The 27412-nt window shown below is 46.0% G+C and overlaps 1 protein-coding gene across 2 annotated transcripts in view; it reads right to left on the reverse strand.

Annotated features, from left to right (window-relative positions):
* Nucleotides 1-27412, reverse strand: part of KIF2C (kinesin family member 2C) — a 1365901-nt gene that overhangs the window by 666771 nt on the left and 671718 nt on the right. For both annotated transcript variants that reach the window (XM_085602797.1, XM_085602796.1), the window contains 2 exons: nucleotides 10006-10069; nucleotides 9827-9918 (listed from right to left, as the gene is read on the reverse strand). In XM_085602797.1, coding sequence (XP_085458923.1) covers nucleotides 9827-9918; nucleotides 10006-10069 — 156 coding nt within the window. The remainder of the gene's footprint in view (nucleotides 1-9826; nucleotides 9919-10005; nucleotides 10070-27412) is intronic.

A 27412-nucleotide genomic window follows, 5' to 3' on the forward strand; every position in this document is an offset into this window, starting at 1 on the left:
GCTAAACACCAGCACGGTAGACACCTACGCTGTGTTATGGGATGCCTTTAAGGAATATATCTGAGGAGTTTGCATATCTAAACATGCTGGTATTCTCCAGGCCCTATGTAGAGATCTGACTCCGGTAGTCTAACCTGGCAGTATTTGACCTTTTACACTCCCCACATCACAACCCTGATTGCTTATCGAAAGGCACCCAGCGATTTTCTGAATTCACAGACTAAGCAGAAAGAGAATCCACTTCTCTGCAAAAATGTAAAAGCCTGCAGATATGGCGAGGTCGAGCGCTCAGGCCACGCAGTTGCCAGTCATCTCTGCCCTCCCCACCCGGAACTGAGTTACATAACTAAACTGCACCCTCCAGATGGTTCTCAAATCACAGCAAAATAATATATCCCACGTGAGCTAACCTCATACAACAAATCATTATATACTACAGATCTTGGCCCCGGCAAATCATTACAATTAGCCTACTTTTAGGAAATAGCCATGGTATGGCTTACCACGGGACAATATCAGTTTTTAGCCGAGCACTCCACTTCTGAGGAGATCTCAGTCATAGACTCCCTGGATGGGTCCAGGACTCCCGGACTGGGCAGCCTCTCGGGCGCTTTTTATAAAGCATATAAAAATCTCCCCATACCCCACCTTCTGGAGGTCTACACAGAGGCCATGGATAGGGGTGTCCTCCCGCCATCCATGATAGAAGCTGCGATCTCTACTATTGAAACCCGACAGACAACTTCGGCACCTCTTACAGGCCCCTGTCTATATTTAACTTCGATAATAAAATCCTTGCTAAACCAATGGCTAACCAGCTCACTTCTTTTGGCCAAAATTATTTTACCCACTTAACTTGCGTACTGTCTTCTCAGTCCGGAGATACCAGCTGCAGTTGCCCTTCGAAAGAGAAGGCTTTGGTTCCCTAGGATGGCCTTTCCTGTAGACCACTCTGCGGAGATTGGGCATACCCTTGCAATTTATAGAAATTAAAATGTGATTTATAAAGTGCACTACTACCCTTGGGTGTCTAGGCGCTGGGACAATCTGGCAGGTGAGAAAGGAAAGACAAAAATTACCCAAGCATTAGGGCAGTAAAAACCATGAAGAGAAAGTGAAGACCATACTATTTGTTAAACAACCATGTTTTAAGGGCTTTACGAAAGGTAACTAGGTTATTGATATTTTTTTAACTTAAGGGGCATTGAGTTCCAAAGTTTGGCCGTAGCCGCTGTAAAGTACTTGCCTTCCCAGGAGGCTTTCTTGATTTTGGGCACAACTAAATTAGCCAGAGAAGACAACTTAAACGTTCTGGAGGGGCTGTACTATTAAGAAGATTCTGGACCCTCAAAGTTTAACCCCTTCAGCGCTGCGCGGATTCCCCCGCGGTGCTGAAGGGTTCGAGCGCGGGCGGGGCCATGACGGAACGGTTCCGTCATGAGCACAGCTCAACCGATGCTCATGACGGAATCGTTCCGTCATGAGCATGGAAGGGGTTAAGATCCCATGCTTTTATGGGGTCACACTCTTGATGGAATCTTTCCAGACTGCCCTTTTATTCAGGTCACTTCCTGTTTACCGCTTGCATGGTCAGAACACAGGGCAGTGATGTTCCAACTTAATATGTCGAATCATAGCTCTGTAGAGACCCCGGCTCCGTCCATCCCCAGTCATCGCCCCTGGCATAAAATATTTTCTGACCAGCTTGTGGACTCCTTTCACCAGATCCAAATTAAAAGAAATATCTGACCTTGACATAGCTACAGAAGCCCTGGTTTATCTCCTGTACTCCACGCCAACTCCCTGCATCCAAGTTAATTGCTCCATATCTGACCAGTAACCCATCACACGTTGCACCAGATAGGGGTGCCCCCTCACCGCTGCTTATTGTAATGGTCCCCCTGGTCCACCACCCACAGAAAAAACGCTTACATTGGGGACTTCATTTCAAACCAGCCCCACTACTAATTCCAATGTACATGGATAATATCCTCTTGTTTGCTGTTGACTTGGAATTGTAATGCAGTACCCGAGTCAATTGTAATGCATGAAGCAAGTGTATGTACAAACATTGCACGAGACATCCGTTATTGTACAATTTATTTACTTGCCACAGGGATAATGTGTGGAGAGGAATATGTAAAAGATAATACTTTGTTCAAAAAAATTATCCTCTTGTTTGTTAAGCCTTCAGGCAATCTTGCCACCCTCATACGCAAAATAATTCGCTTTGGCGCCCTCTAGGGCTTAAATATTAGAACTAGTAGAAATCAGCACTAATCCCGCTCACTGATGCTACCGAAATCACCCACCCCCCCAAACTTGGTTCACAGATACCGCCAAATACTGGGGCATAATCTTGCATAGGGACAAAGAACAGGTCATTCATCTCAATTACGGACCAGCCGTTAGCTAATTAACAGACCAGATTGAAATGTGGAGTGGTCTCCTCCGGTCCATGGCAGGCAGGATTGAGATTATAAAATTGTTGTCCTTCCCAGTTTCCTTTGTTTCAAAACATTCCCATACCCCTTGCAGTCTTCCTTTACCACCCTACGCAGGCTGTTGATTTGTCTAATTTGGGCCAGACCGAGCCCTCGAGTGGCTTGGGATACTCTTATACTCCTCTATGAGCCTGGAGGATTCGCAGTTCCAGATTTTTACACATACTTCCTGGATACACAATCAGTTTGCCTACCACTGGTACCATTCTGATGCAGGATTACCATATGCTAAACAAAAAAGCAACCTTGCGGACCCTGTACCACTGCTCCCACAGGGTCTTAAATTCGACCAACAGATATACAGACTATCAACCACTATCTGGGCCCCTCAGACTCCGCAGGACACTGGGCTGGGTTCTCATATTCACTGACATTACCACTTTCCCCTAACCCTTGGCTGCCACTCACCTAAGAAAAACTGGTGCAACACACTCACCTCCCATGCTCTTCACAAATTTGAAGATTTATTTCCGAACGGTCATGATTTCTCCCCCACAGCAGACCCTAACTTAGCCCACGCCACACTCATGGACCAATTTGTCTTCAGACTGCTACTCCGCACAGTCCGCTCACGCTTCCCAACATATCCACTGGCACCCGAAGACTTCTCCTCTCGCACTTATTTACGGACACCCAATGGTAAGCACTATGTCTCAAGATTTTACCATGCCAGCATGGCCCCTAAACACTCACGATAGTTAAAGTCAGGTAGTAATGGGAACAAGACCATAACCACCATCTCAGCGACCGAGCCTGGACATATTGCTGCACACAATCTCCCAACCACCGTCAAACTGCTCCACTTTCGGTTTCTACACAGAACCTACACTAACCCCGGCCGGCGTGGCCAAGATAAATATTGACCAGCCACGATTCTCAGTAGGTGCCATAGAACAGTAGCTCTTCTACTTCTGCACAGCTCTCTTGATTTTATCTTTACCCCATCCTCAACATAAAATCGAGATTCAAAGATGGAGGTCATTTTAACCACACTCAGTTTCCACGCTCACTTTTTCTGATCACTACTATAAAATTCCAGTTGGTCTACCTCCAGGAGGAGGAAATCGTAAAGACCCGATGATGATGCTTTTCATGCAACCTACCAGGCGGAAAATCAAGATATACCGCACCATGGTTCATTCGTGAATGAGGGTTTATAAGACGACTAGAACCCCAGGCCCTGGTCACACAGTACGAGTGATTCATTCCCTCTTGATTATACATCTGATGGACGGAAGCCGAATGAATCTCAGGTTCTCTCTCCCTCACTTGATCATAAGACAGGATAGATCCCTCCAGATTTTTACATGTCCTAAATGTAAGACACATAATGCTGACTTCGCACACATGACCTGGACTTGCCCTGTTCGTAACACATACTGGACAGCTCTTCGAGACTTTACCACACATGATCTCATTCACACTTGTGCCCGCCCCTCTTTAGGCACTCTTGAGCAATGTTGCCGCTATCACTAAACATCTGTGCCACTTCTCCGCTTTCGCTTTATTACAGGCTAGGAGAGAAATCGCTCTTTGTGGGGCAATATGTATCGGCCAACAGTGGCCTCATAGCTGAAGAGCATGACATACTGCAACCCCACTAGCTAGGTCTACGCCAATTGCAGACACCATCCACCAGACCCAAAGATATCTGGCAACCCCTCCGTATATATTTATTATCCCTTAGCCCAGACTCTTCCCCCTACCCCCAAATGCCCCACACATGGCAACCACTAACACGACTTCCCTGGACACAACCAGTCAGGAAACATCTGGCTGAGGACCCCACCCCCTCTCTCTTTTGCATTTTCTACCTCTCCAGCTCATACTTCCCACCTTGACTAATACTGCTTAACGATAAGGATTATGATATCCTTACCATACTTGTAAATGCTTGCTCATGATGCTACTCATTATACATCGATTTCCGATTCCTGAGAAAATATCGATCAATACTTTACAGAAGATTGTGACATACGGTCTATTTTTCTTTGAACTTTGTTAAAAATCAATTAAACAAAATTGAACAAAAAAAGGTCCGTTTTTGTGTGCCCACTAGTTTGGGCTTTCCTAAAGTACAGAATCTCCAACACTCAGCCCTTTTCAAATTGAAACAGTCATATTATGGAGCAGAGCTCTCTCAGATTTGCATCCATTTCCAAGGACAGCCACGGCTTTCATATATCACCTTCTTGGCTAACATGCACTAATGTATGTCCTGCTTCCAGTCCCTCAATTGCAGCGCTTGCGCCGCCAAATAAACCTAACAATTTTACGATAGGCCACTGCTTAATTGCTACCTCCCTAGTCATCCTCAAGACCCTCCATTGTTCCCTCAAGTGAAGGATAAAGTCTCTGGTGAAATATTCGTTTTTTGTATGTGAGGGAATTCCCCTTGCGGAACATGGTCTTCTAGCAACCTGTCCTGTGGGAGCGGGTGTTCAGGGATGTCCTCTCCCTTGGGTAGAGCATGTCGTACCTGTGAGTAGCGAAAGGTCTCTGTTGGGGCTAACTGGTAGTCTTGCTGCAAGTCAACAAAAGGGATAACCTCTCCTGTGCCAAGATATCACCCACCCTGGAGAGGCTGACAAGATCCCATTTATCAAAGCCGGGCAGTGTCCCTAGAGTTCCACAGAGTAGTCGGAGTGATTTTGTCCCTCCAACCAAGAGCGCGGACCGCTGTGTGTCAGATGCTAACCGTTACTGCCGTAGGGCCACTGAGGTTGACATGACATGCGGTGGTATATATATATATAGCCCGAAGAGTTCGTCCTGGCTCAGTAGAATTTTTTGATAACCGGGAGGGCAATTTCTTAATCATACCACCTCCTCGTCAGTTTATTGATGTATATACGCGCTGGGCCCCCAGCCTAAAGTACTGTCCAGATTTTGTTCTCTATTGCTTTAAAGAAAGTCACAGGGATCGGGTAGGTGTGTTATGTAAGGCATAGAGAAAGCAGGGCAGGGCCATCATTTTGAAGAGCGCTGCACAGCCCAGGAGCGACAGTAGTAAGGATCTCCAAAGCGGGACATCACGTTTTAGTCGTGCCAATGGTGGCTTCAGATTTTTGACACAGAAAAGGTTTTGGTTCGGGGGAGATAGAGTTCCGAGGTATCGAACTACTCTGTAGCAATTTTAACCTCACACCCCCTCTCCACTCAGGATATAGAGCAGGGATTTTGCCCTATTAATAGTGTAGCCTGAATAACGACCAAACTGGGTACAAATTTGTAGTATTCGGTCAAGAGTGAAGGCAAGGTCAGCTACGTAGCAGGCATAGAGCGACACTCCATTGCAGGCCTCGGATCAACAGATCTCACCAAATCCAAGGAGTGCAAAAATTAGGGGCGAGAGCAGGCACCCCAGTCAATTACCCCATTGGATTCTAAATAACAGATTTCCCTATTAACGGACACATGCCAAGGGTTTGGTGTAAAGGAGTATCTATGCCATATAGCGCAGGCCGAAGCCCACCTTAGCCAGAACTTCAAAGAGGTACAGCTATTCGATCGTGCTGAATGCCATCCGGGCATTGAGAGAGAAAACTAAGGCGTATTCCGGATTGACCCAGCACCCTGTGTAGGCGCTGAAGATTACCAGCAGTTTTAGCGCCCTGGCATAAAGCCGGATGGACCAGTGCAGAAGTGAATGGCATGAGGTGGGAGCCTAGTGCTGTAGCTAATAATTTTATTTCGACGTTAAGGAGCAAAATGGGCCTGTATGACACTCCGCTCTCTGGTGGCTTATCCTCTGTAGATATCACATTGATAGAGACCAGTCTTTGGTCCCTCGTGAGTGGGCCATTTTTTTTGGCTCTCCTTGTACATCTTCAGAAGATGGGGGTTGCGTTTAGGAGCAGCTAGCTTAGAGTTCAATTGATACTCGTTATGGCCAATGGCTTCTCCGGAAATTAAGTCTTGTATGGCCCTAGAAAGTTAGCCTTCAGTGAAATCAGCTTCTAGGAGTTCCGGTCCTCTTTAGGGAGGACGGAAGCTGTGTGTCAGGCAGGAGTTCGCAGAATTCTTCTGCAGTAGCGGTCCCTGCTTGTCGTATGCAGCAAAGAGCTTGAATATTCCCCGTCGGTCTCTCGCTCGTTTGCCATTTTCAGACTCAACTTCCACCACACAATGGTTTGCTCACCTGTCCAGCCATGCAATGAGATTCCCAGCTTTATCTCCTATATCATAAAGGTGGTTTTGAGATGCGCTATGCCCCGCCCAGGCGGCCTTCAATGTTAACTCCATATATTCCTTTTGCTTAAGGCTCAGGGTATGTCGAGCTTCCAATCGGTCAAACGAGATATGCTCTAGGTTAAGGGTTGTTCCCTCCCAAGTACCCATTAGGGATACATATCTGCAGTGTGCATCTGGCCAGGTTTGGTGGATGGTAAGCGGAAACAACTTTGTGAGAAAGATTCCTGCACCCCCACCCCCGGAGCCAGTAGTGTACTCCGCATGGGGAACCATTTTGCATACTCAAGTGTCCATTGCCTGGCAGGCACTGCCCTAAAGAGTCTCTGTGAGGACAACATCTGGGTAGTGTCTGCTCTCTTCATTTTGTTCCCAACGCCATTGACATTCCAGGACATAAGGCTTGCTCACTGTTGCAGCCATAAGTATGTCTGCCTCCTATTTCCCTCACCTGTTGGTGCAGACCAAAGAGAAGGCAGTGATCTCACTCTGGTCTCCACAAGCCCTGGACCGCGATTGTGTGCTGTAATGCGTGTGCTGTGAACAGAACAAAGTAGGAAGACAAACAAAACCACCAATCAACCCCCAACCCCCACCCTGCTCCCTGCATGGAGGACTTGTAACTGCCTAACCACCAACATTGCAGAGTGCCTGTCGCTCGCAAAACCACAAACTATAGGTGGCAGTGGCAACCCCCGAGATGCCCCCAATCCTCAAATTAGAATGATCAATTGTTACCAGAGTTTGCCACCTTCACGCTCGGCTGAGATATAGGTGGAGGCCCTTTGGTTGTAGTTGGTTTAGTATGAGATCTTCAAGAAAGAGGTCCACTGCTAGGCCCTCCACACGCTCTGGCACTAATTATAGGAGCCTTATTTCTACCCGACCAGCCTTCGAAGTCCTCTAACCTGGGCCCCAATACCTTAGCAGTCATGTACAATTCTTTGACTTGTTTTAGCAGTGACGTTCCAGCTCTGAGTGTGGAGAGAGAGTACTCTGCTTCCTTCACCTGAGTTCCCATGTTATACAAGTCAGCCCTCATCGATGTGTCTTCTATGGAGCTGGAATAAATTGATCTCCAGAGTCGTGAATGCCTTGTATCGCTACCATAATGTCTTTAAGGGTGAGCCAGTCTCAGTCAGCTGGTACCTGGTGGGGTGCAATGTCCCTCTTCCGCCACAGTCTGTTTGGACCCTAGGAAGAGTTAACTTATCCAATTTTGTTTGAAGAGCCTGTCCTGTGCACCTTTGCCTCTATTAACTGCCTTTGGAAGTTGCCAAAAATTCAGAAAAGAAAGTAAGAAGTAGGGAGTTGGGGTTGCAGAGATAATCCCCACCATCAACCAAGTGGAGCAAGGAAAGTCAAATGCCCTATTGCAGCCTGCAGGTTGTCCCTCCGCTCAATCCGGTGACCTCCTTCACCCCTACTCGCAGTCTATTCAAGGACAGAAGCTGTGGAGAGTGGGAGCCAGGGCAACTGCTACATGGTCAGTGTCCTCACTCTTGGTCTGGGGTCCGGATCACCTCCTTAAGCATGGGGGTTGGGATCTTCCAACCCTCAACACTTGTGTCCACTATAGTCAAAAAAGACGGGGGGGGGGGGCGGAGAGGTGTACTATACGGTCCCTACACTGCTGCATGTCCAAGTGTGCTTCCAGGCTGGAAAATCACTTATGAGGGATCCTCTTGGGAACAGAGGCTTGTTGTTTCAGGCTATGGCTGCAAGTACTTTCCAAGTGAACAGGAGGCAGCAGACAACTTTGCCTTCTGGCAGTAAGTAAATCTTGGTCACCCAATCGATTCTGGTCAGGTAGCCACCACTGGTGTAGGTCGGGTGAGCAGACATCACATACTTCCACAGGTCCACCACTCTGCTCCAATCACCAGGAGATGTGCACTACCCGTCATTAGGGCCCGTATAACTCATTGTAGTGCTGCCACCCACTGCACCTCATCTGCTGTAGTCAATCTGCCTCCATTAACTCCCGGCAGGGAGTTGGGGGAAGGGATGGGGTGGATGGGGAGAGCAGGGGGAGGGTTGAGCACATACACTCCCTATCAGAGGCTGCCGTGCAGTCACCTACTGCCCCAACGTACTTCAGGAGACTGCAGGCTGGCAGGGCAGAAAGCGCATTCGCAGGGGGGCATCTGATGTCACTCCGCTGGGGGAGACTGAATTCACGGGCACGCTGTGTGCCAGTGGGGTGTGATCGCTCACCCTCTCTTGCTGTTTAGAGCCCGCAGCAGCACAGAGTCGCCGCAACGCCATCCTTCCTCCGCTGGTGTCAGCAACTCCGCCCAGTCAGGACTCAACTGGATGACAACATAGCCATGCAGCCAGGGTTGGATTGTCAAGGCAGGGACTCGGGCAATGGCCGAGAGGCCGGTATCAGAGTTCCAGCTGTGGGCTGCTGGGGGGGAGAAGGTGGGGGAATATGATATCTCTCGCTGGGCCGGCCCATTAATGTATGCATATTGAGCAGGTGTCCTGAGCAAAAGTGGCCTCACTTGGTTTCAGATGTGTTTCACCAGTGTGAACTAATCCGTGCTTTAAAAAGAAAAATATATGTAAAGTTAAGAAAACACCCCTCTGTTAGAGATGACCCCCCCACCCCCAGCTTTCTTTTTTATAAAACTTCACTGAAGCAGTGTTTTGTGGAAAGGCAATATGCAAATGTGGACCACCTTTTTTTTTTTAGCATGACCTGGCCAATTTTTAATCCCAATCCAACACAGCATGCAACGGCCATGTACTCTAATACTACGAAGTCCTGGTGGTTGATTGGAGGGCAGGACATGCAGTAGGATAAAAGCAATTTGAAATCAAATCAGAAAGCTAGCTGAAAACCCTACCAAGGGTCATAATTTGATCCAAGTGAGCAGTGGAAGGCATGGTTGAACAGATCCGTTTAAGATTTTATGAGGACAGCTTAGGTTCTCTGTATTAGTATAAATAAAGTCATAAAAAAAGCATTAGAGCATGTTAACAAAATGCCAATGAGAACAGTCACAAACCCACTCATCTGCTGTATTCCATTTTGAAATAATTCAGCTTCCTCTGGGTGACTGTAAATTGAAGTTGCAAACATTTTTCACCTAGCCAAAACACATTTTAAGTAGAAAACTCCCTACCTTTCCATTGTAGATTTCAAAGAAAGTGACGTACACATCAATGTCCAAGCTCTTGTACCGTGGTTGGCTCTGGAGGAGGAACACATCCCTAGCTTAAAAATAAATTTAAAAAAAAGGATAGTTGATTTAATAAACGGCTTATTTGGACAAAGTAAGTTAATTCATGATTTTATACTTACAAGCGAAAGCATAGATGCCCTTTGAAACATTTTGACTTTTGCCAGAAAAGTCTCCGCCCATTGTCTATTAAAAAAAGTTTTAAAAAGTAAGATTAGTAAAGATAACCATCCATGAAACCATAAAAAGATTGTAGCACTCAAATACAAGGGCAACTAGAATGGTATAAACTAGCGAACAAGCAAATTCAAGGCTGACTACAGATCCCTTAGCAACTGGCTACGGTCATTTAATCCAACAGCTTCATGAATGTATGATTGTAGTGAATTTATGACATTGTAATTGTAGATAAGGATAAATTACTTACCTGTTATCCTAGTTCTCTTCCAGGGGTATCCTCAAAGTCATAAGCATTGAATATTCCCGCCCACATGCGGGGACCCCGGAAATGATAAAATTATATATGAAAAACACATATATATACAGCTCTGTATATGTATAAACATATATATTTTTTTTCCAAGCAAATGCAGCCCTCATTGTAGGCTAGACAAGGTAGATCTAAATATCCAATATGTCCATAGGTATAATAATACACCTAAATCTTTCTTTTTTTCTTTTAATGAGGTAAAACTCATGAGAAAGAAAAGAAAACGCTGCAAAACACAGATCCATAAAACATTGTTAGCCTGCAGGCTGCATTGCAATACAATACCATAGAGACTGAAAAGCCTTGTACAGGTAAAAACTGGCACCGTGCCTTTAAGGCAGCCCTGATTCCAATATCCCATTATGTCTCAGGGGTGACAGTTGGGTCAGTTGTTCTTTGCGGGACCGTAGTCCTAAACACAAAGATATACTTATTCCATATTTAAAAATACAGTCCTCTCATTTGCCTGGGGGAGGCGGGTGGGTCGCTTATGGCTTTGATGAGGATACCTCTGGAAGAGAACTAGGATTACAGGTAAGTAACTTATCCTTCTCTTCCAGGGGATCCTCATCAATAGTCATAAGCACTGAATAGAATAGCAAGCCCAACTTCCACCGCAGGCAAATGAGAACTGCAGTATAAATTGAAGAAAACAACCGAAATAATCAGTTGTTGAACAGATTCCTCAAGGAGGCTTGCCCTACTTGAGTGTCTGCTCTGGTGTCAGAGTCCAGACACTAATGTCTCGTGAATGTATGGAGAGATCTCCAAGTAGCTGCTTTACAGATCTCGGAGAGTGGGACATTATTGAGAAACGCAGCAGTAGCCGCTTTCCCTCGTGTGGAATGTGCCTTAGGTAGAGGCCACAGTGGTTTCTGAGCTAATTGGTAAGCTAGTTTAATGCTTGACACAATCCATCTGGCAATAGAACGTTTAGATGCTGCAAAACCTGTACGGACAGCACCATAGTTCACAAACAGTTGGTCAGACTTTGACAGCCTTAGTTCTATCCAAGTAAAATTTGAGAACTCGTTTAACATCAAAAGAATGCATCGCCCTCTCAGCTGGCGAGGGGGGGTTGGGAAAGAAAGTTGGTAGTGAGATAGACTGATTCACATGAAAATCGGACACCACCTTAGGTAAAAATTAAGGATGAGTTCTCATGACCACCCTATTAAGGTGAAAAACCGTATAGGGTTCTTTTGAGCAGAGGGCCTGTATTTCACTCACCCTACGTGCTGAGGTGATAGCTGTGAAAAGTTGGCCTGATGTATGATGTCACTAGTACTAGTGTACACCTTATATCAGTCCAAACAACCCTTATGGTGATTGGTTGTAAAGTCAACCTAATAGACCAGCTATCCTAGTGGTAGCATGGACAAGAGCAGTCTTAGGCTAAACTCTGAATGGCATGTGAAGCCAGCTGTGATACCATATATAATCCCTTGAATACCAAATGAAAGGACACCACAACAGATATATATATATATAAAATAAAGTGTATTTATTCTAGTCAAACCATCAGCACTCTTTATGAGATTCAAGGTAAGTACAACACAGTCTTATTCAAGCATACATTAAGTCACACAGGTAAGTAATACAGTTAGGCCCTAGGGGCCACGCAAACCATATACTAAAAAAGTGGTATAAGGATCACTGTCACGGATATAGAATAGGCCTAGGGAATCGCTGGGGCTACACTACACTACCAACAGTTAGGAAGTGGGAGGCCCACGGGATTCAGGTGCAGAGTGGAAACACTCACGCGTAATGCGTATAATCGATAGAAATAGTACAGTTCTGAAATAAGCAGTTTTAGGACACTTCTGGAGCAACTAGAAAGTCGAGACTCGGAAACTAGACCCTAGGATAGTCACTACCCCTGTGAGCACCGAAGTACCCAAGTTACCTAGCCCACAGGCTGCGGGTGCATAGGTGTGAACTTGCGTCGGGTTTCATCGTGGACTTCTATGGATGCCTGAAGGAAAGTTGCTGACAGGCAGTCAGTGCAGAGTGTCTGGTGGATCCCAAGGCCGGGATCAAGAAGGAAGGGTACCTGCAAGCAGAAGGGACAGAGTCAAGGTCACTAGCCAGTGACCACGTGGAACCAAGAAGGAACCAGGCGATGTCGTGAAGATTGCAGGCGAAGGGTGAAGCTTGTCGCAGCAGCCATGGGTACCAGGACACGACATGTTTTGATAAAGCCAAACCATAGTTACCATAACCATTTAAGATTAGAAGGCACTTTAAGAGTATATGGTAGGCTATATCATAGAACAGCTATAAGGACATGGTTCCGAAAGCTGCAGACAGGCTCAGCTCATGCTAGAGCACCATCTCACATGTTACCAAGCACTCTGCCTCCAGGATTGTTAAGGCCTGCCATAGGAGTGGCTGATAGGTACACATGTGTCTATATATAAGATGGGTATAGGAATACTACACCTAAGCAAGGGGTGATTACACGACCTTGCCCGAGCTGAGTGATCAGCCAGTTGTGTCTGATTGGAAGGCCAGACCAGGGGTGGCATAATACATGCTGCAGCCCCTGGGAGGCCTAGGGTACACCTATGCCCTGGGTACCTAGGGTACACTGTACAGGGTCCAATAAGGTGATCCTTACCAATTGGGTATGTACCTAGGGTACATGGAGTCCATTTTAAAGAGAGAGCAGACAGCCTGAGACCCTGAATGGCAGGATCTCAGGCCAACTTAAGTCGAAAAACCAGCTAGACATTAGGCAAAAAGTTGGGGGTAACCATAGTCCGATATCCACCTTCCTACAATAGCTACCAAGAAGGCTGCTTTCCACGCAAGGTGCTGTAATGTAGCCTTATGTATGGGTTCGAAAGGTGGACTCATAAGCTTTGAAAGAACCAGATTCAGCTCCCAAGGAGGCGAGGGAGGCCTCACTGGGGGGGTAAACCTTCATGAGTCCCTGCAAAAAATCTTTTACCACTTGAATCTTAAAGAATGATTGTTGAGATGGAGAGCGCCTATAGGCCGTAATGGTCGCCAGGTGCACTTTGATGGAGGAGAATTTTAACCCCACCCTGGCTAAGTGAAGCAGATAGGTTAATATCACTTCTTGACATTTAGTAGGATTATGATAATTTTGAATACACCAAAAATAAAATCTCTTTCACTTACAGAAGTAGGAGTGTCTCGTAGAAGGCCTCCTAGCTTCCTTCAATATGGTCATACATTCCTGGGGAAGGTTTAAATGGCCATACTGGAGGACTTCAGGAGCCATGCTGTTAAGCTCAGCGAGGGAAGTTTGGGATGGTAAATCCTCCCCTGCATCTTGGTTAGCAAGTCCGGCTTGCACGGCAGGCGCTTGTGTGGCCGGATCGATAGGTGAAGGAGATCTGGGTACCACCACTGCCTCGGCCAGTCCGGTGCTACTAGGATCATCTTGGTGGTCGAGCGTTGCAGCTTGGTCACCACTTTCGGGATTAGCGGGAGAGGAGGAAAGGCGTACACAAATGTCATTGACCAGTCGAGCAAAAGGGCATTCCCCAGAGACCCTGGTCGATAGTACCTTGAGGCGAAGCCTCTGCATTTTGTGTTTTCGTCCGCGAAGAGGGCTACCTGCAGACGGCACCACTCCTCGAAAATGTGCTCTAGCACTTCGTCGTTGAGGACCCAGTCCTCTGGGTCTTGAAAATGTCGACTGAGTGAGTCCGCTTGAACGTTGAGCTCACCTGGCAGGTGCACCGCCGTTATGGAAATGTTCCTTGCCAGGATCCATCGCCACAGGGATTGAGCCTCCAGCGAGAGCGTCCTGGAACGAGTACCTCCCTGCTTGTTCAGGTAGTACATTGTGGTGATATTGTCCGTTTGTACTAGAATGGAACTCGTCCTGATTGAGGGCAGGAACGCTTTGTGGGCTAGGTGGTTGCCCTGAGCATGTTGATGTGATACAGCGGTTCGCTGCTGGACCAAAGCCCCTGAGTCTGCAGGGATCCCAAGTGCGCACCCCAAACCTGCAGCGATGCATCGGTTATCAACGTCTGTGATGGGGGTTCTTGATGAAAAGGAATCCCCACCTGAAGATTGAGTGGTTTTAACCACCACTTGATTGACTGCCTGGCCGCTGATGAAAGACAGGACTTTTTCCTCCCACAGGGAATTCTTTTGGTTCCATTTGTCCTCCAGATCTTGTTGGACGCATCCGCAATCTGGCGTTGGGCACTAGGAATATGCAAGATGCCATGGCCCCTAGCAGAGATGTTATCTGCCACGCTGTAGACAGACTGTTGGCTATAATCTGCCTGCCTTTTTGGGCAAGGGAGAACAGTCTCTCCTCCGAAGGAAACACTTTTCCTACTGCGGAGTCAATAATTGCTCATAGGTAGTGAATCCTCTGCGTTGGTGTGAAGGTGGATTTCTTGTAGTTCACCCCGAGTCCCAATCGGTGGCACAAATTCAGGCAGCGTGTCAGCTGTGAGTTTACACTCTGAGGCGATGGACCTTTGAGTAACCAATCGTCAAGATAGGGATAGACGAATACTCCTGCGCGCCTCAGTGCAGCCGCTACAACCGCCATGCATTTTGTAAACACTCGAGGAGCTGATTTCAGGCCAAATGGTAGAACCTTGAATTGGTAGTGAGAGGTCCCCACTACGAATCTTACAAATTTCCGATGACTCTGGAAGATGGGAACATGAAAGTACGCGTCTTGCAGGTCCAGCGAGCACATCCAATCGCCTCGACGGAGATGTGGATATATTTGGTGAAGCGCAACCATGCAAAACTTTTCCCTTCCGAAATGCTTGTTGAGTGTTCGCAAGTCCAAGATGGTCCGGAACTCTGCTTTTGTATTTCTTTTTTGAATTAGAAAATATCTGGAGTAGACTCCTTTCCCTCTCTGCGCCCTGGTAACTCTTTCTATTGCTGATTTGAGCAGAAGGGTAGCCACTTCTTCTCTTAGCATCTCGAGTTGATGAGATGAATGTACAGGGTGGATCGAGGGAGGGGGACTCCGGAAACGAAGCAAGTATCCATGTCGCAGTATATTTAGAACCCACTTGTCTTTGGTGATGGATTGCCACTCTCGGAGATGTTGTGCAATACTTCCTCCCACCAGACCGGTGGAGGGCCTTGGAGGAAGCGATCGCTCATTGCATTCCTTGAGCCTTGTTTCCGCTGCTGGACTGGCGGTTATTTCCACGTCCCCCAGATCTGCGGGACTGGAATTGCTGCTTTTTCTGCCCTTGCTGGTCTTGATTTTTCTGCCAGTGAGAGGTTTGAACCCTCTGTTGGTAGCTACGCCTGTCGGTTCCCCTACGACGACGGAATTCTTTTAGTTTCTCTAGCCCCACGGCTTTCATGGTCTCGAGTTCTGATTTCATGCGAGCCATCTAGTCATCCGTATGTTGAACCGAAAAGCGAGCTCCCAGAGAAAGGCAGATTCAAAATTCTTGTTTGTGCTTCAGGCTTCAGAGCCGTTAGCCTTAGCCAAAATGATCTTCTGGCGGAAATCCCATGAGCATAAGAGTGCGATGCCAGCGTTGCTCCATCCGCTGCTGCACTTATCACCTGATTTGAGCCTAGACTGCCCTCTTGCAATATCTCCTCAAAGTCCTTTCTGTGAGAAGTTGGCCTGATGTATGATATCACTAGTTCTAGTGTACACCTTGTATCAGTCCAAACAACCCTTATGGTGCTTGATCCCCAAGCGCCACCCTGTATCTTCTCGCCACCTGTCTGGAAACCGCCGGAGAAGAAAGTGGTTTTCTCCAAACCTCCAAAACAGGCTCCAAGATGGCCTCATTGAAAGTCAGTAAAGGCTCTGAAGTCGACGTAGGAGAGTGCAGCACATCCGTCAGCAAGATAGACTTATACTCTGCAGAGGGTAACTGTAAATCTAACAGTTCTGCGGCCTTTTTAATAACCACATGGTAGGGTGCCAATTCTTGTGGTGGAGAGGATCTTGATGAAGTGTGCTTCCACTCTGGGGTCGTATCCAGGCCACTAGCCTCTTGTATCCCCTCAAATTCATCAGAGGATGTGTCCACTTCACCTTCCTCTACCTCTGCTCTACACCTTCCTTCCTCTACCTCTGCTCTACACCTTCCTTCCTCCAATACCCTTTGGACCTCCCTTCTTGATCGAATCTGGGGAGCCGGCCGCGTCAACGTCGTACGGAGTCGGCGGCGCCGGACGCGGCGCCGATGGAGTCGGCAACGGGGTCGAGGAAGGCTCTGAAGCAGGATAATCCAGCCGAAGCCGTGACTGATCCCCAGACGGCGCCGGAAACTGCCACTAAGGCGCCATCGGCAGAAAGGGCATAAAGGGGGCCTGAGCGTATTGCTGCGGCACCCCTAGCGTATACGCAATGGGACCCACGGGACCAGTTGGTGCTCCGGATGGGAAGGCCGCCCTATTAAAGATACCATACATGGCATTCAAGAAATGTGTAGAATCAGTACCTGGAGCCGGGCACTGAGGATAAGGTACTGAACCTGTATCCCTCTGCAGAGTACCTGGCAGCGGCGCCGCAGTGTCCTCTACTGGAGCCGTAGAATCTTCAGGCACCGGAGTAGGCTCTTCCCCTTGTTCCTGTTCACCAACAGAAACAGACTCCGCTGGAACCGGAGACGACGCAGGTGACTGCGCCGGGGACTGCGCTGGTGGTCGCGCTGGAGCCTGCTTCCGCGAAGGAGATCCTCCCGGAGACTTAGAAGGAGAAGGTGACAAGTCCTTACTTTGATGTCGTCGGGGCGAAGTAAACCTCGACTTCCTGCTCTTCGAAGACCGGCGTCGTGAAGAATGTTTCCTTTTTTTGTGAGATTTCTTCGACTTCGACGACCTCGAAGTCGACGACTCCGGCCTCGACTTCTCCTCCTTTCTCCCTCTCTTCTCCTTACCGATCTTCGCCATAAACAGCTTAGCCTTCCTTTCCTTCAATGCCTTCGGATTCATCCTCCTACAGCATGTACAATCTTCAACATCGTGGTCCGACGAAAGGCACCACAAGCAGTCCTCATGTGGGTCCGTCATCGACATATGGCCGCCACATTCCCTACAGGGCTTAAAGCCCGACTTCCTCGTCGAAGACGTTACAGATTTTACAACAGTAACACCTTACAACTACAAAGTAGCAGGAGAGTACTGGAAAAACCGTTGCGAGTCGACGGCGCGGAAAAAAGTGAACAGACGTCATCACGCCGACGTGGGCCTCTTGTGGCTCCGGTGACGTCATACGGAGTCGCGAGCGGAGCCGATGCATTATGACGTCGCCCATGTCGACGTGGAGTGCTGGGGGAAAAAGTTCTATGGAATGCTGGCTCAGGGGATATTCACAAGGTGAGGAATCCACTGGCAGATGTATCCATCTGAAGTACATAGTGTGAATTTAGAGAGAGAGCAGCTGCGCTGTGGGTCTGATTAGCAGGCCCACAGCCACATCCAAGTCGAAAACCAGTGAAGCAAAAGCAAAAAGTGGGGGTGAACATGGAAAGCAGACTCTACTCTCCTACACTTTCTATCTTCAGGAGAAACTTTTTCTATAAATCTTTGAAGAGAGTCCCAGAGTGATCTGTCGTAGCGCCCCAGAAGCGCTGAGGCACTGGCCACTTTTATGCTGGAGGCCGCCAACCCACATACTCTTCTCCCCCAAGAGTCTTGTGTCTTACTTTCCTTATCTGGTGGCACTGTGGATGACAAAGCCACTGAGTGAGATTTTCTGGCTGCAGCAGTGATCACAGAGTCCGGTGGAGGGTCCGCCTTGAGAAAGAGGATCCTCCGGGGCTGGACGATATTTTTTTAGTATTCGTGCCGGAGCTGATTTGATAGTAGCCGGCGTGAGGAAGATATCCATGACTGGTTTAAGCAACCCCGGGACCAGAGGCAACAGTGGACGAGACGCCGCCCGTTCGTGAAGGGTCTCAAAGATGACAGAGGAAGTAGTTTCCTGAACAGGCATTGGAATGTTCAATTTTGCCGCTCCTCTGCACAAAACATCTTGGAAGGTGCTAATGTCATCCACTGGCGAAACTCTAGCTGGTGGCGTATCTGAAAGTGTGGGTGAATAATCTCTTCTAGACGACTGGCTTGACGAAGAGGATAGAGGAGACCTACGTCGTCTTCTCTCCGATCCCACCGACTCTCTCCTGCAAGAGGTGGACCTGGATCGTCTCCTGGGTGAACGTGAGCGCCGTTGATATTCTCTTCCTCGAGAATGGGCACTTGCTGGTCTCAACGGTTGAGCCAGATTCCTCAACCTTGTTAAGGAAATACTAACCGCCTGTGCCATAGAAGTTTCCTGAGGCAGTACTCTGGTGGGGCTGTAACTCCAGAGTATTACCCTCCTCCTGTCTTAATGGTCTCGTCGGCGTTCTCACTTGAGGGCTCTTTTCTACTGGAAGAGCTGGAGAGAAACTCCTCACCTCTGGCGATCCGGATCTTGAAATAGACAAAGGAGATCCTGAGCCTTCTGAGGCTGAAGGTGAAATTGAAAAAGGTCGAGATGAACCATGTTCCGATGTGGTATAAATCAGTCTATGTGGAGATTTGCGTCTCGACACTGGTTTGAACGTCGATCGAATTTGTGACCTTTCGCGGTACTCCCCCGCGGAGGACCGTCTCGACGGTGATACGCCTATCACCGGAGATCTGGACTTCAATGCCGAGTGGATAACCGGCGAGGTGTCCTGCCTCGACGTCGAGAGCATTGTCGTCGACGGAGGACTTGTCCTGGACGGAGGCCTAGAACCCAACAGGGAACTTCGCCTCGACGTCAGTATCTTCTCCGACGTTTGAGGCCTTTGACAACGGAGGCACCTGCCTCGACGTCGATCCCGACGGAGGCACCCGCCTCAACGTCGAGTGTTCCGACGATGATCCTCGTCTCGACGTCGGTAATGCTTTCGACGGCGATTCAGGTCTTGACGTCGAAGATCTTCCCTGATCTTTTGACAACGATCTTTGCCTCGACGTCGCTGCAGATTTCGACGCCGAACGCCTGCGTTCTTCTTACGACATCGACTTTTGCCTTGATGTTGATTTCGACGTTGATCGACGATGTCTATCCTTTGACGTCGATCGAGGTTTTCTTGACGTCGAACCATGCTCTCTCCTTCGATGCAGATCGAAGTTGCTGATGACGAACGAATGCGCTTCGCCGCCGGATCAAGTGTCGACGTAGATTTTCTCTTTGAAGCATGACTCTCCCTGGACTCCTCACCTCTCAACGACGATCCCGCCGCTGGAGTCTTCGACGCCGAGCCCGAAGCCGATTGAGAACACACAGGGATCAGCTGCTTCGGCGTCAACCGTTCAGAAAGGCCATAAAGCCTAATTCTCTCTCTCTCTCTTTCAAAGTCCTCTTTGAAAGATCCTTGCAGTGACGACAGGACGCAGGAGTGTGTGAATCCGGTAGACAGACGATACACACATCGTGTGTCTGAAGAAGCCTTCTTTTTGCCACAGTATGGACAGGGCATGAACAAAGAAGGCATTTTTCTGACAGAAAAAAGTTCTTAAATCTTGTCAGAAAACACAGCAAATCTGCTTCCCCAACAGGATATATTAAGAGGAAGCAAAAAAGTCACTAGAAAAGTAACAATTCTTGACTAGAAAGTCAAAAATGAAGAGCTGAATTCCAGGGTCCTGACTGAAGGAGCCGGAATGAACAACTGACCCAACTGTCACCCCTGAGGCATGACGGGATATTGGAATCAGGGCTGCCTTAAAGTCATGGTGCCAGTTTTTACCTGTACAAGGCTTTTCAGTCTCTATGTTATTGTATTGCAATGCAGCCTGCAGGCTAACACTGTTTTATGGATCTGTGTTTTGCACAGTGTTTTCTTTTCTTTCTCATGAGTTTAACCTCATTTAAAAAAAAAAAAAAAAAAAAAAGGAAAGATTTAGGTGTATTATTATACCTATGGTGTGTTATTGGATATTTTTATCTACATTGTCTAGCCTACTATGGGGGCTGTATTTGCTAGGAAAAAATAATATACGTTTATACATATACAGAGATATATATATAACCCAGTAGTTTTAGATCGCCATCAGGAAGACGCCACTTTGAGGTTCTTAGAGAGAGGATACAATCCCACTAAACTCAAATCAGCCAAAGACAAGGCCAATAGCAAAAATAGACTTCTACTCTTGAGTAACACTGCACAGTCTTCAAACACACCCACATCATTTTTATCTTCTGATACACAGTGCAATCAAACCGCTTGTAGGCTCATAACCACGTACAGCAAACAAGCCAAAGACATTAAGACCATTGTTTACAAACAATGGCCTATTGTCTTGACCGATGCTACTCTCAAGCAGGTCCTTCCCATCAGGCCTACCATCACTTTCCGTAAAGCTCACTCCATGCACAGTGACTTAGTTAGATCTAGTCCCGAACTCACAACCAAAAGCAGTTGGTTATCTCCCAAACAGGGTTTCTATAAATGCAGCTCCTGCCGCGCCTGTAAATTTGGGATAACCACCACCAGCTATACTACTGCTTTTTCAATGGAAAATTACCCCATCAAAGGGCATTACACCTGCCGAACGGAATATGCGGTCTACATGTTACAATGCACCTGTGGTCTCAAATATATCGGCAGCACTAAGCTGCCGGTTCATGCTCGCATTTTACAGCACTTACGAGCCATCGTTAACTCTGATCCCGCATACCCAGTGGCCAGACATTTTAAAATGGTACACGACAACAACTTAAACTGCCTCAAATACTGTGTCCTTGATTCTGTACCAAGTCAGAAAAGGGGAGGCAATCGCGAAAAGCGATTGCGACAATTGGAATCTCGATATATTATCGAGATCGATACCAAATATCCCCAAGGTCTCAACACAGGCGAGGATATGCACCATTTTCTGTAGTTATTACCTGGCTTATAGTTAGAGACATAGCAATTTGTCATGTCAATACTATGATGTTGAGCTATACGCGTCTATACCTCTGTGCAGTATATACTCAGTGTTCTCTGATCGATGTACTACAGGAGCAATCTTATTGCGTGTCTCTGTATGGTCTAACCCACTTTATGGGTTCAGTTTTAAGGGGGATCCCTGCATTTAGTTATCAGCCTTGGGTACTTATACCATGTATGGTGGTAAATTTTGTCATAGCCCATTTCTACTCGAGATATTAGGGACTTACAAGGCTGATACCAAGACGACATATTTTTATATGTTGGTTTTTCTTACCCACTTCTTTCACATACTCCAGCACTGAGCACTTATTTTTGGCATTAGTATTGAGGCACATGATTCATAATATAAATCCAGGACTAATCACGCATTAGTGAATCGTTCCCAGTTCCATTTCAGTTGAATCAATTCAAGATGCTTTATTCCCAATACACATAGCACTTTATCCATCAATGAGCCAGTTGAGTCACCACATTTTTCGTTAATAAGGGTATTGGTACCCAGTATCACAAATTTTCATTTACCTTTACCGGTTTTTGCTAAAGATCTATTGAGAGTATTCTCCTTTTATTTAATTGTTCTCTCATTTTGTCCTTATTGAAATCCTATGAGTTGTTTTTGTAGATAACTCGATACATTGTATATATTTGTATATTTAAGGACAGATCTAATGTTTTTGCAAAACCTTAAGTATTTGATCATGTGACCAGCAATTGCACTACTAGTATGGGTATATGCATTTTTTCTGATAAATTTTGATTATGCACAACCAATTAGATTTAACCATTACGTATTGTAAAGAATTATGTCTTTTTTTAAAAACACGCCTGGAAAATGAAAGTCAATGGTCTAATTTTGAACCAGCACGACACAGTATTTCTTCTGTTTCCTTTAGTAATGCCATTCGATTATTTTCAGGTGGTGGTTGGTGTTTTTTCTATAAATATAATATTATTGCACGTAACGCTGTCATGTGAGCAAGGGCCGAGTGGCTCGAAACGCGTCATGAACTAGGCACGAAATACAAATAAACAAGATTTGAAAGCATCGGCGAGTGAAGTTGTCCGTTCCTGCAGTTGTGCGCCATTGCACTTTGGGAAGTTTCTTCGATATATATATATATATATATATATATATATATATATATACTGAAAAAACCACAGGTTTCACACACGTTATAGTTAGGAATTAGCATTTTAAAAACCTTGCAAATTCACTTAAAAAACCATAGGTTTCACACATGTTATAGTTAGCTGGACATTTCACTCGTGAAAAACCAATGAAATTCCCCCGTTATAGTTAGTGCAGGCAACTATAACTCACGCGACCGCAATCCTCTGCTGATATTACATCACTGTATTTAGTCACTTATTCACCCATGTCTTCTTCCATTAATCTTTAGCTATACATATATTACAAATATTTATTTTTCAGAAAGACACATAAGTCATCAGCAGAGGAGAGGGGGAAGTAAAGGGAATAATGCAAAAGAGTGAAAAGGGCACATAGGCTTCAAATGTGTCTGGTCTTCCTGTTGCCAAGAAATTCAGATGTAGCTGGGAGAACATTCTGATCCAACCATAATGTGTTAATAGAACACAAATATTTATAAAGCAAAATGCAATGCAGCAGTAAAGACCAAATGGAATTCCTGCTAGCATCTCTAAAGACTTTAGGGATTTTTGGACTGAGTCACTAGCTACCCACTAAAACTGAAATTGGACCCGTGTATACTGAAAACCTGGCAAAGGAAAGTAATCATTCAATATATGAAAGCGGAAGACATAGGGGAAGAAGTTGCTCTAGAACGAGCCTGTGTGGGAGAGTGGCCCATAAAAGAGGACAAAAGGGTCAAATGGGAAATTAAAGACTTTGAAATGTCAGCAGGAATGACTCATTAATTAGAACCTCGTAAGAAGAGGACTAGAATCACCCAATAGGGTTAAGTGGAGGCAAGACGGTGGCAGATGCAACGCATTTCAATCAGTTTGATTTCCTCACCGGGGCACGTGTGCATGTTAGGATGTCAGCCAACCTGCAAATCAATGGGAGACTCCAGGCAATTCTAATAATGTCGTAAGGATGGTGCCAGTGGTGGTTCTCAAAGTACGTAAACCAAGACCTAACAAAATGCTAAAGAGTGTTGTGGTTGGGTTTACTTCTATCAACGGTTATTCTTGATTTTGCGATATCCACAGGTATTGCTGTAAAGTGAAACGAAATGGTTATTTACCTGTCGAGTAGTTTTGTAGCTGAATTGCCTGGATTTACATACTGTGCATTATTCCGCCATTTAGTGGTGGAGTCCCCCATTGCAAAGAAGTCGCTTTGATTTTATTTATTTGGCGTCAATGGTACTCACCATTTGGTGCTTTAGTCCAGCCACTCCCGACGTCACACCCTCTGGAAGTCTACACACGATAATCTTCAGATTTTTATTTTCCCCCAGCGATTGCTAATGTAATGTTCCGTGGGCTTCCTTTAGCTGTACCCTCAATGCCCCAGGTTTACTTATCTTGCCTCATTTCCTGGGAAGGCGGGTAGGTCGTATGAGAATCCAGAGATTTCTACAAGCTGCATAACTACTACTATAAGTAACCATTTTGTTTTGCAGCGTTAATCTTTTCTGGATTCACATACTGTGCATTGATTTTGTAGCGGTTTCCTCACTGTGGTGGCTGGGCTGGAGAGGAGGATGAGCTTGTAAACAGATGCTTTAGTACTGTGTCCCACTTGCTCCTCACTGTTCCCCCCCCATACGTCAAAGCAGAAATGTTTTCTGAACGCGTGTACCGACTCCCATGTGGCTGCCATACATGTTAATCAGAACGTTGGCCAGGAAGGATATTGTTGCTGCCTTCATTTTGACTGTGCTCTTGGTTTTGTCTCTAGCTGCATGGCAGCTCTTTTGTGGCACATTTGAATTGTCCAAGTTATCCACCCTGCAATGGTATCTTTGATGATGGGATTTGTGTTATTGTCTGACAATGATACAAAGAGTTGCTTCCCCTTCCCGATTGGCTTTGTTCTCTCCATATAATACATGATCACCCTACGGCCATCCAGTGTGTACAACACACTTTAAGTGATTATGTAGCCCTTGGTAAAAGTCGGTATCTGAAAAGCTTGGTTTATTTTGAAGTGGGATTAATATTTGTGGTTTTATGAATCGCGTAGCTGTCCAAAAGGGTTTCATATCGCTAAGCTTAAGTGGTGAGGAGTAAGGCGGGAACCAAAGAAAGATTAGAAAAGCCAAGTTGTAAGAGATTTATGGAAAATATTAAAGAATGGGCACATTCTTAGCAAATCATAGGAGAAAACTCCAAAGTTTAGCTCCTAAGTAGGGAAATGACTGACCGCCCTCAAGCGATCCTTTAATTTTGAGGACTGAGCGCAAATTGCGGTTGCTAGAGCGGAGAAAGAGACTATTTGAAATTATTGGTGACTGCCTATCATTCCAAGGACCAGCATTTGACATGACCTTCTACATGTAGCAAAGGGCTTTAAACTTAGGTTTTTTCACAGGCAACCAATGAAGGTCTTGCATAAGGTTGGACGCAGAAGCTTGTTCAGGAAGATGGAATAATATTCTAGCATCCGTGTTCTGAACCATATTCCACAAAGCATTTTGCGATTTCTGGTGTTGTGAACAGGTCTATTTCTGGAGCTCCCCACCTTTTGAACACCTTTTCGATTACTACCTTATCCAACTCCCACTCATGCGAGGCGGATGCTTACCTGCTCAGTTTGCCACATCTGCTTAGTCGACTCGCGGTAGATTTACTGCTCTCATTTGTATTGGTCTCTGGATGGCATATCTCCATATTTCCTGTAGAGGACTAAGGGCTTTAATTACCCCCCTCCACCCTTGCTTAAGGCAGAACATAGGTAACATTTTGGCTTGAACTTGGATTAATTTGTTCCCAAACTTCTTCTGAAAGTCTTTAAAGTCTAGAAACATTGTCCTTTGCTCCAGCAGATGTATGTGCTGCATTGCTCCCTGTGGTTTCCATATCCCTCTGTTAGGCGTCCGTGGTGGTGGACACTGTTGGAGCTGGTGGTATAAAGGGTCTTTCTGCTGTTACATTAGTCTTGTTCCACATCATCAACTCCGGCACTCTATGCGTGACAACCACTAGATCTCATCAGCTGACCACCACCTGTGGACCCATTCCTGGATCATTCTTGCGTAGTCTCGCAATGGGGGCGATGGTTTCAATGGATAAGTGTCCACGCCTTCTTTGGGTGAATCTGCATCAATAAATCATTGCTCTTCAATGTCTTTGGACCCCTCGCCGTTCTGGAACAGGCCCTGCAACTCTCGATTCTCCTCTTCATAGAATAGTTTTTGTTACTCTTCTTGTGGCTCTGGCTTCATTAGGAGTTCCAGTTCCACATGTTTTTCTTCTCCTGTGCACTTTTGGAAGGTCATCATTAAAACATCTTGGAGGGAGGAGACGTAAAATTGAGGACTGCAGCCTTTTCAGCACAAAGCTGTCTTTTTTTGCACTCGAATCTGAGTGCACGTTCTTCCTCTTCAAGTATAACCTTTTCGCGTTAAATGTGGTTATTAATCTTTTCTTCAGCTTCGAAGTTTCGCTGCCGTTGGATGGGTTGCAGACTTCTTGGCTTTCTCTCAACTTGAACAGACTTTCAAAGTTGGTGTCTTCTCTGAGGCTCTAGGTGCCTCATCTTCCCTTCGGTCAGCAAAACAATTGGCACGGAGGCAGTCTTTTGTGGTCTAGAAACTGAGGCTTTCGGCCTCCATCTTTTTCAGCCTTATCGGGGTCCGCTTCTCTTTTGCCCTTGTCCCCGCTAGAAGTCGATCTTTCTTGGCGTCCAAGCCCTCCTCAATCTATAGTCTGAGGTCCAATAGTGATGTGTTCTTCTGCCCCATGCGTAGTGTGCAAGTCTTTGTTTCTCTCATAGCTTAAGTTTTTTCTGTTTCAGTGCTGCACAGGCCTCACAAGTATAAGACTTGTAGTCTCTTAGCAGGCAGAGATTTCACACCTGGTGGTTGTCCTTCTGGGCAAAAGTATGAGGGCACTTTGGGCATAAACAGAAAGGTTTGTTCTCCATCTCACACAGCAGGGGACCCTGGTCAGCGCATTCAGGCCTTCCGCATTCAGGCCTTCTCCCAATGAACTTTACACTTCAGTGCTTTTCAGCGCAAGGTGGAATATTTTGGTTAAGATTCCCCATCTACTGCTATGGCGAGCTTCTGATTTTTCGTGACAATTCCCTGTTTGCTATCCCTTTCAATGATTGGAGAGCTTCAGTGATGCTTCCAGAACCAATGATGAAAAAAAAATGAAAAAAAAGAATCTGAAGATGGCGACCATGGACTAAGCACCAAATGGTGAGAAAAGTCTATACCCAACAAAAAACAAAAAAAAGGACTACGCAAGAGGAGAGTTCCAGACCCACCTACTAGATGGCAGAATAATGAACAGCCTAGAATCCAGAAAAGATTCATGCTGCAAAATAAAGTTATAACACCATCTGCATGAGTGGGGCTGTGAGAATCTGGAAATTACAGGCTCATTTAGTTTTTAGATAATGTGAACTGGTGCTCACACAGTTGCAGGAACTGAAAGTTTGGTTGACTCAGATGAAATTGGTCCAGATTTATCAAACACGTTTTTCATCCCCAATTTGTTCTTTTGCATAAAGTTACAGCATTAACCTTGATTCACCACTAATTATATGTAAAGCATATAAGACTCAATACCAACATTGTGGACTATACAATGGCATTCAACGGTATAAACAGAGGGCATTTGTCATTGAAACCAACAACTGAGGTACTCCAAACACCATATTATCAGGTATAGATTTATACTCTGCAACTTAGATCCAAACTAAGTTGGGGATGACTATCTCTTAGCAATAAATATCTTTACAAATTTTGCTCTGGAACAGGTGTTTTCAACCTTATATAAGGCAGATCTTGCAGTCACTATGAGTTCCACCTCAGAGTGCTGCATTAAGTTATGGTGCCCAATGAAAGGACAACCAGATTCCACACAAGATTTTATTTTAATTTAAAGGAAAAACAAGGGTAATTGATCTATGGAAGGTTTTGGAACCATGTTGGGTTATACCAACCTTGGCGTATGGCTTCATAAAACAGG

Source organism: Triturus cristatus, chromosome 4_2 (assembly GCF_964204655.1).
Source record: "Triturus cristatus chromosome 4_2, aTriCri1.1, whole genome shotgun sequence".
In the NCBI taxonomy this organism is placed as follows: domain Eukaryota; kingdom Metazoa; phylum Chordata; class Amphibia; order Caudata; family Salamandridae; genus Triturus; species Triturus cristatus.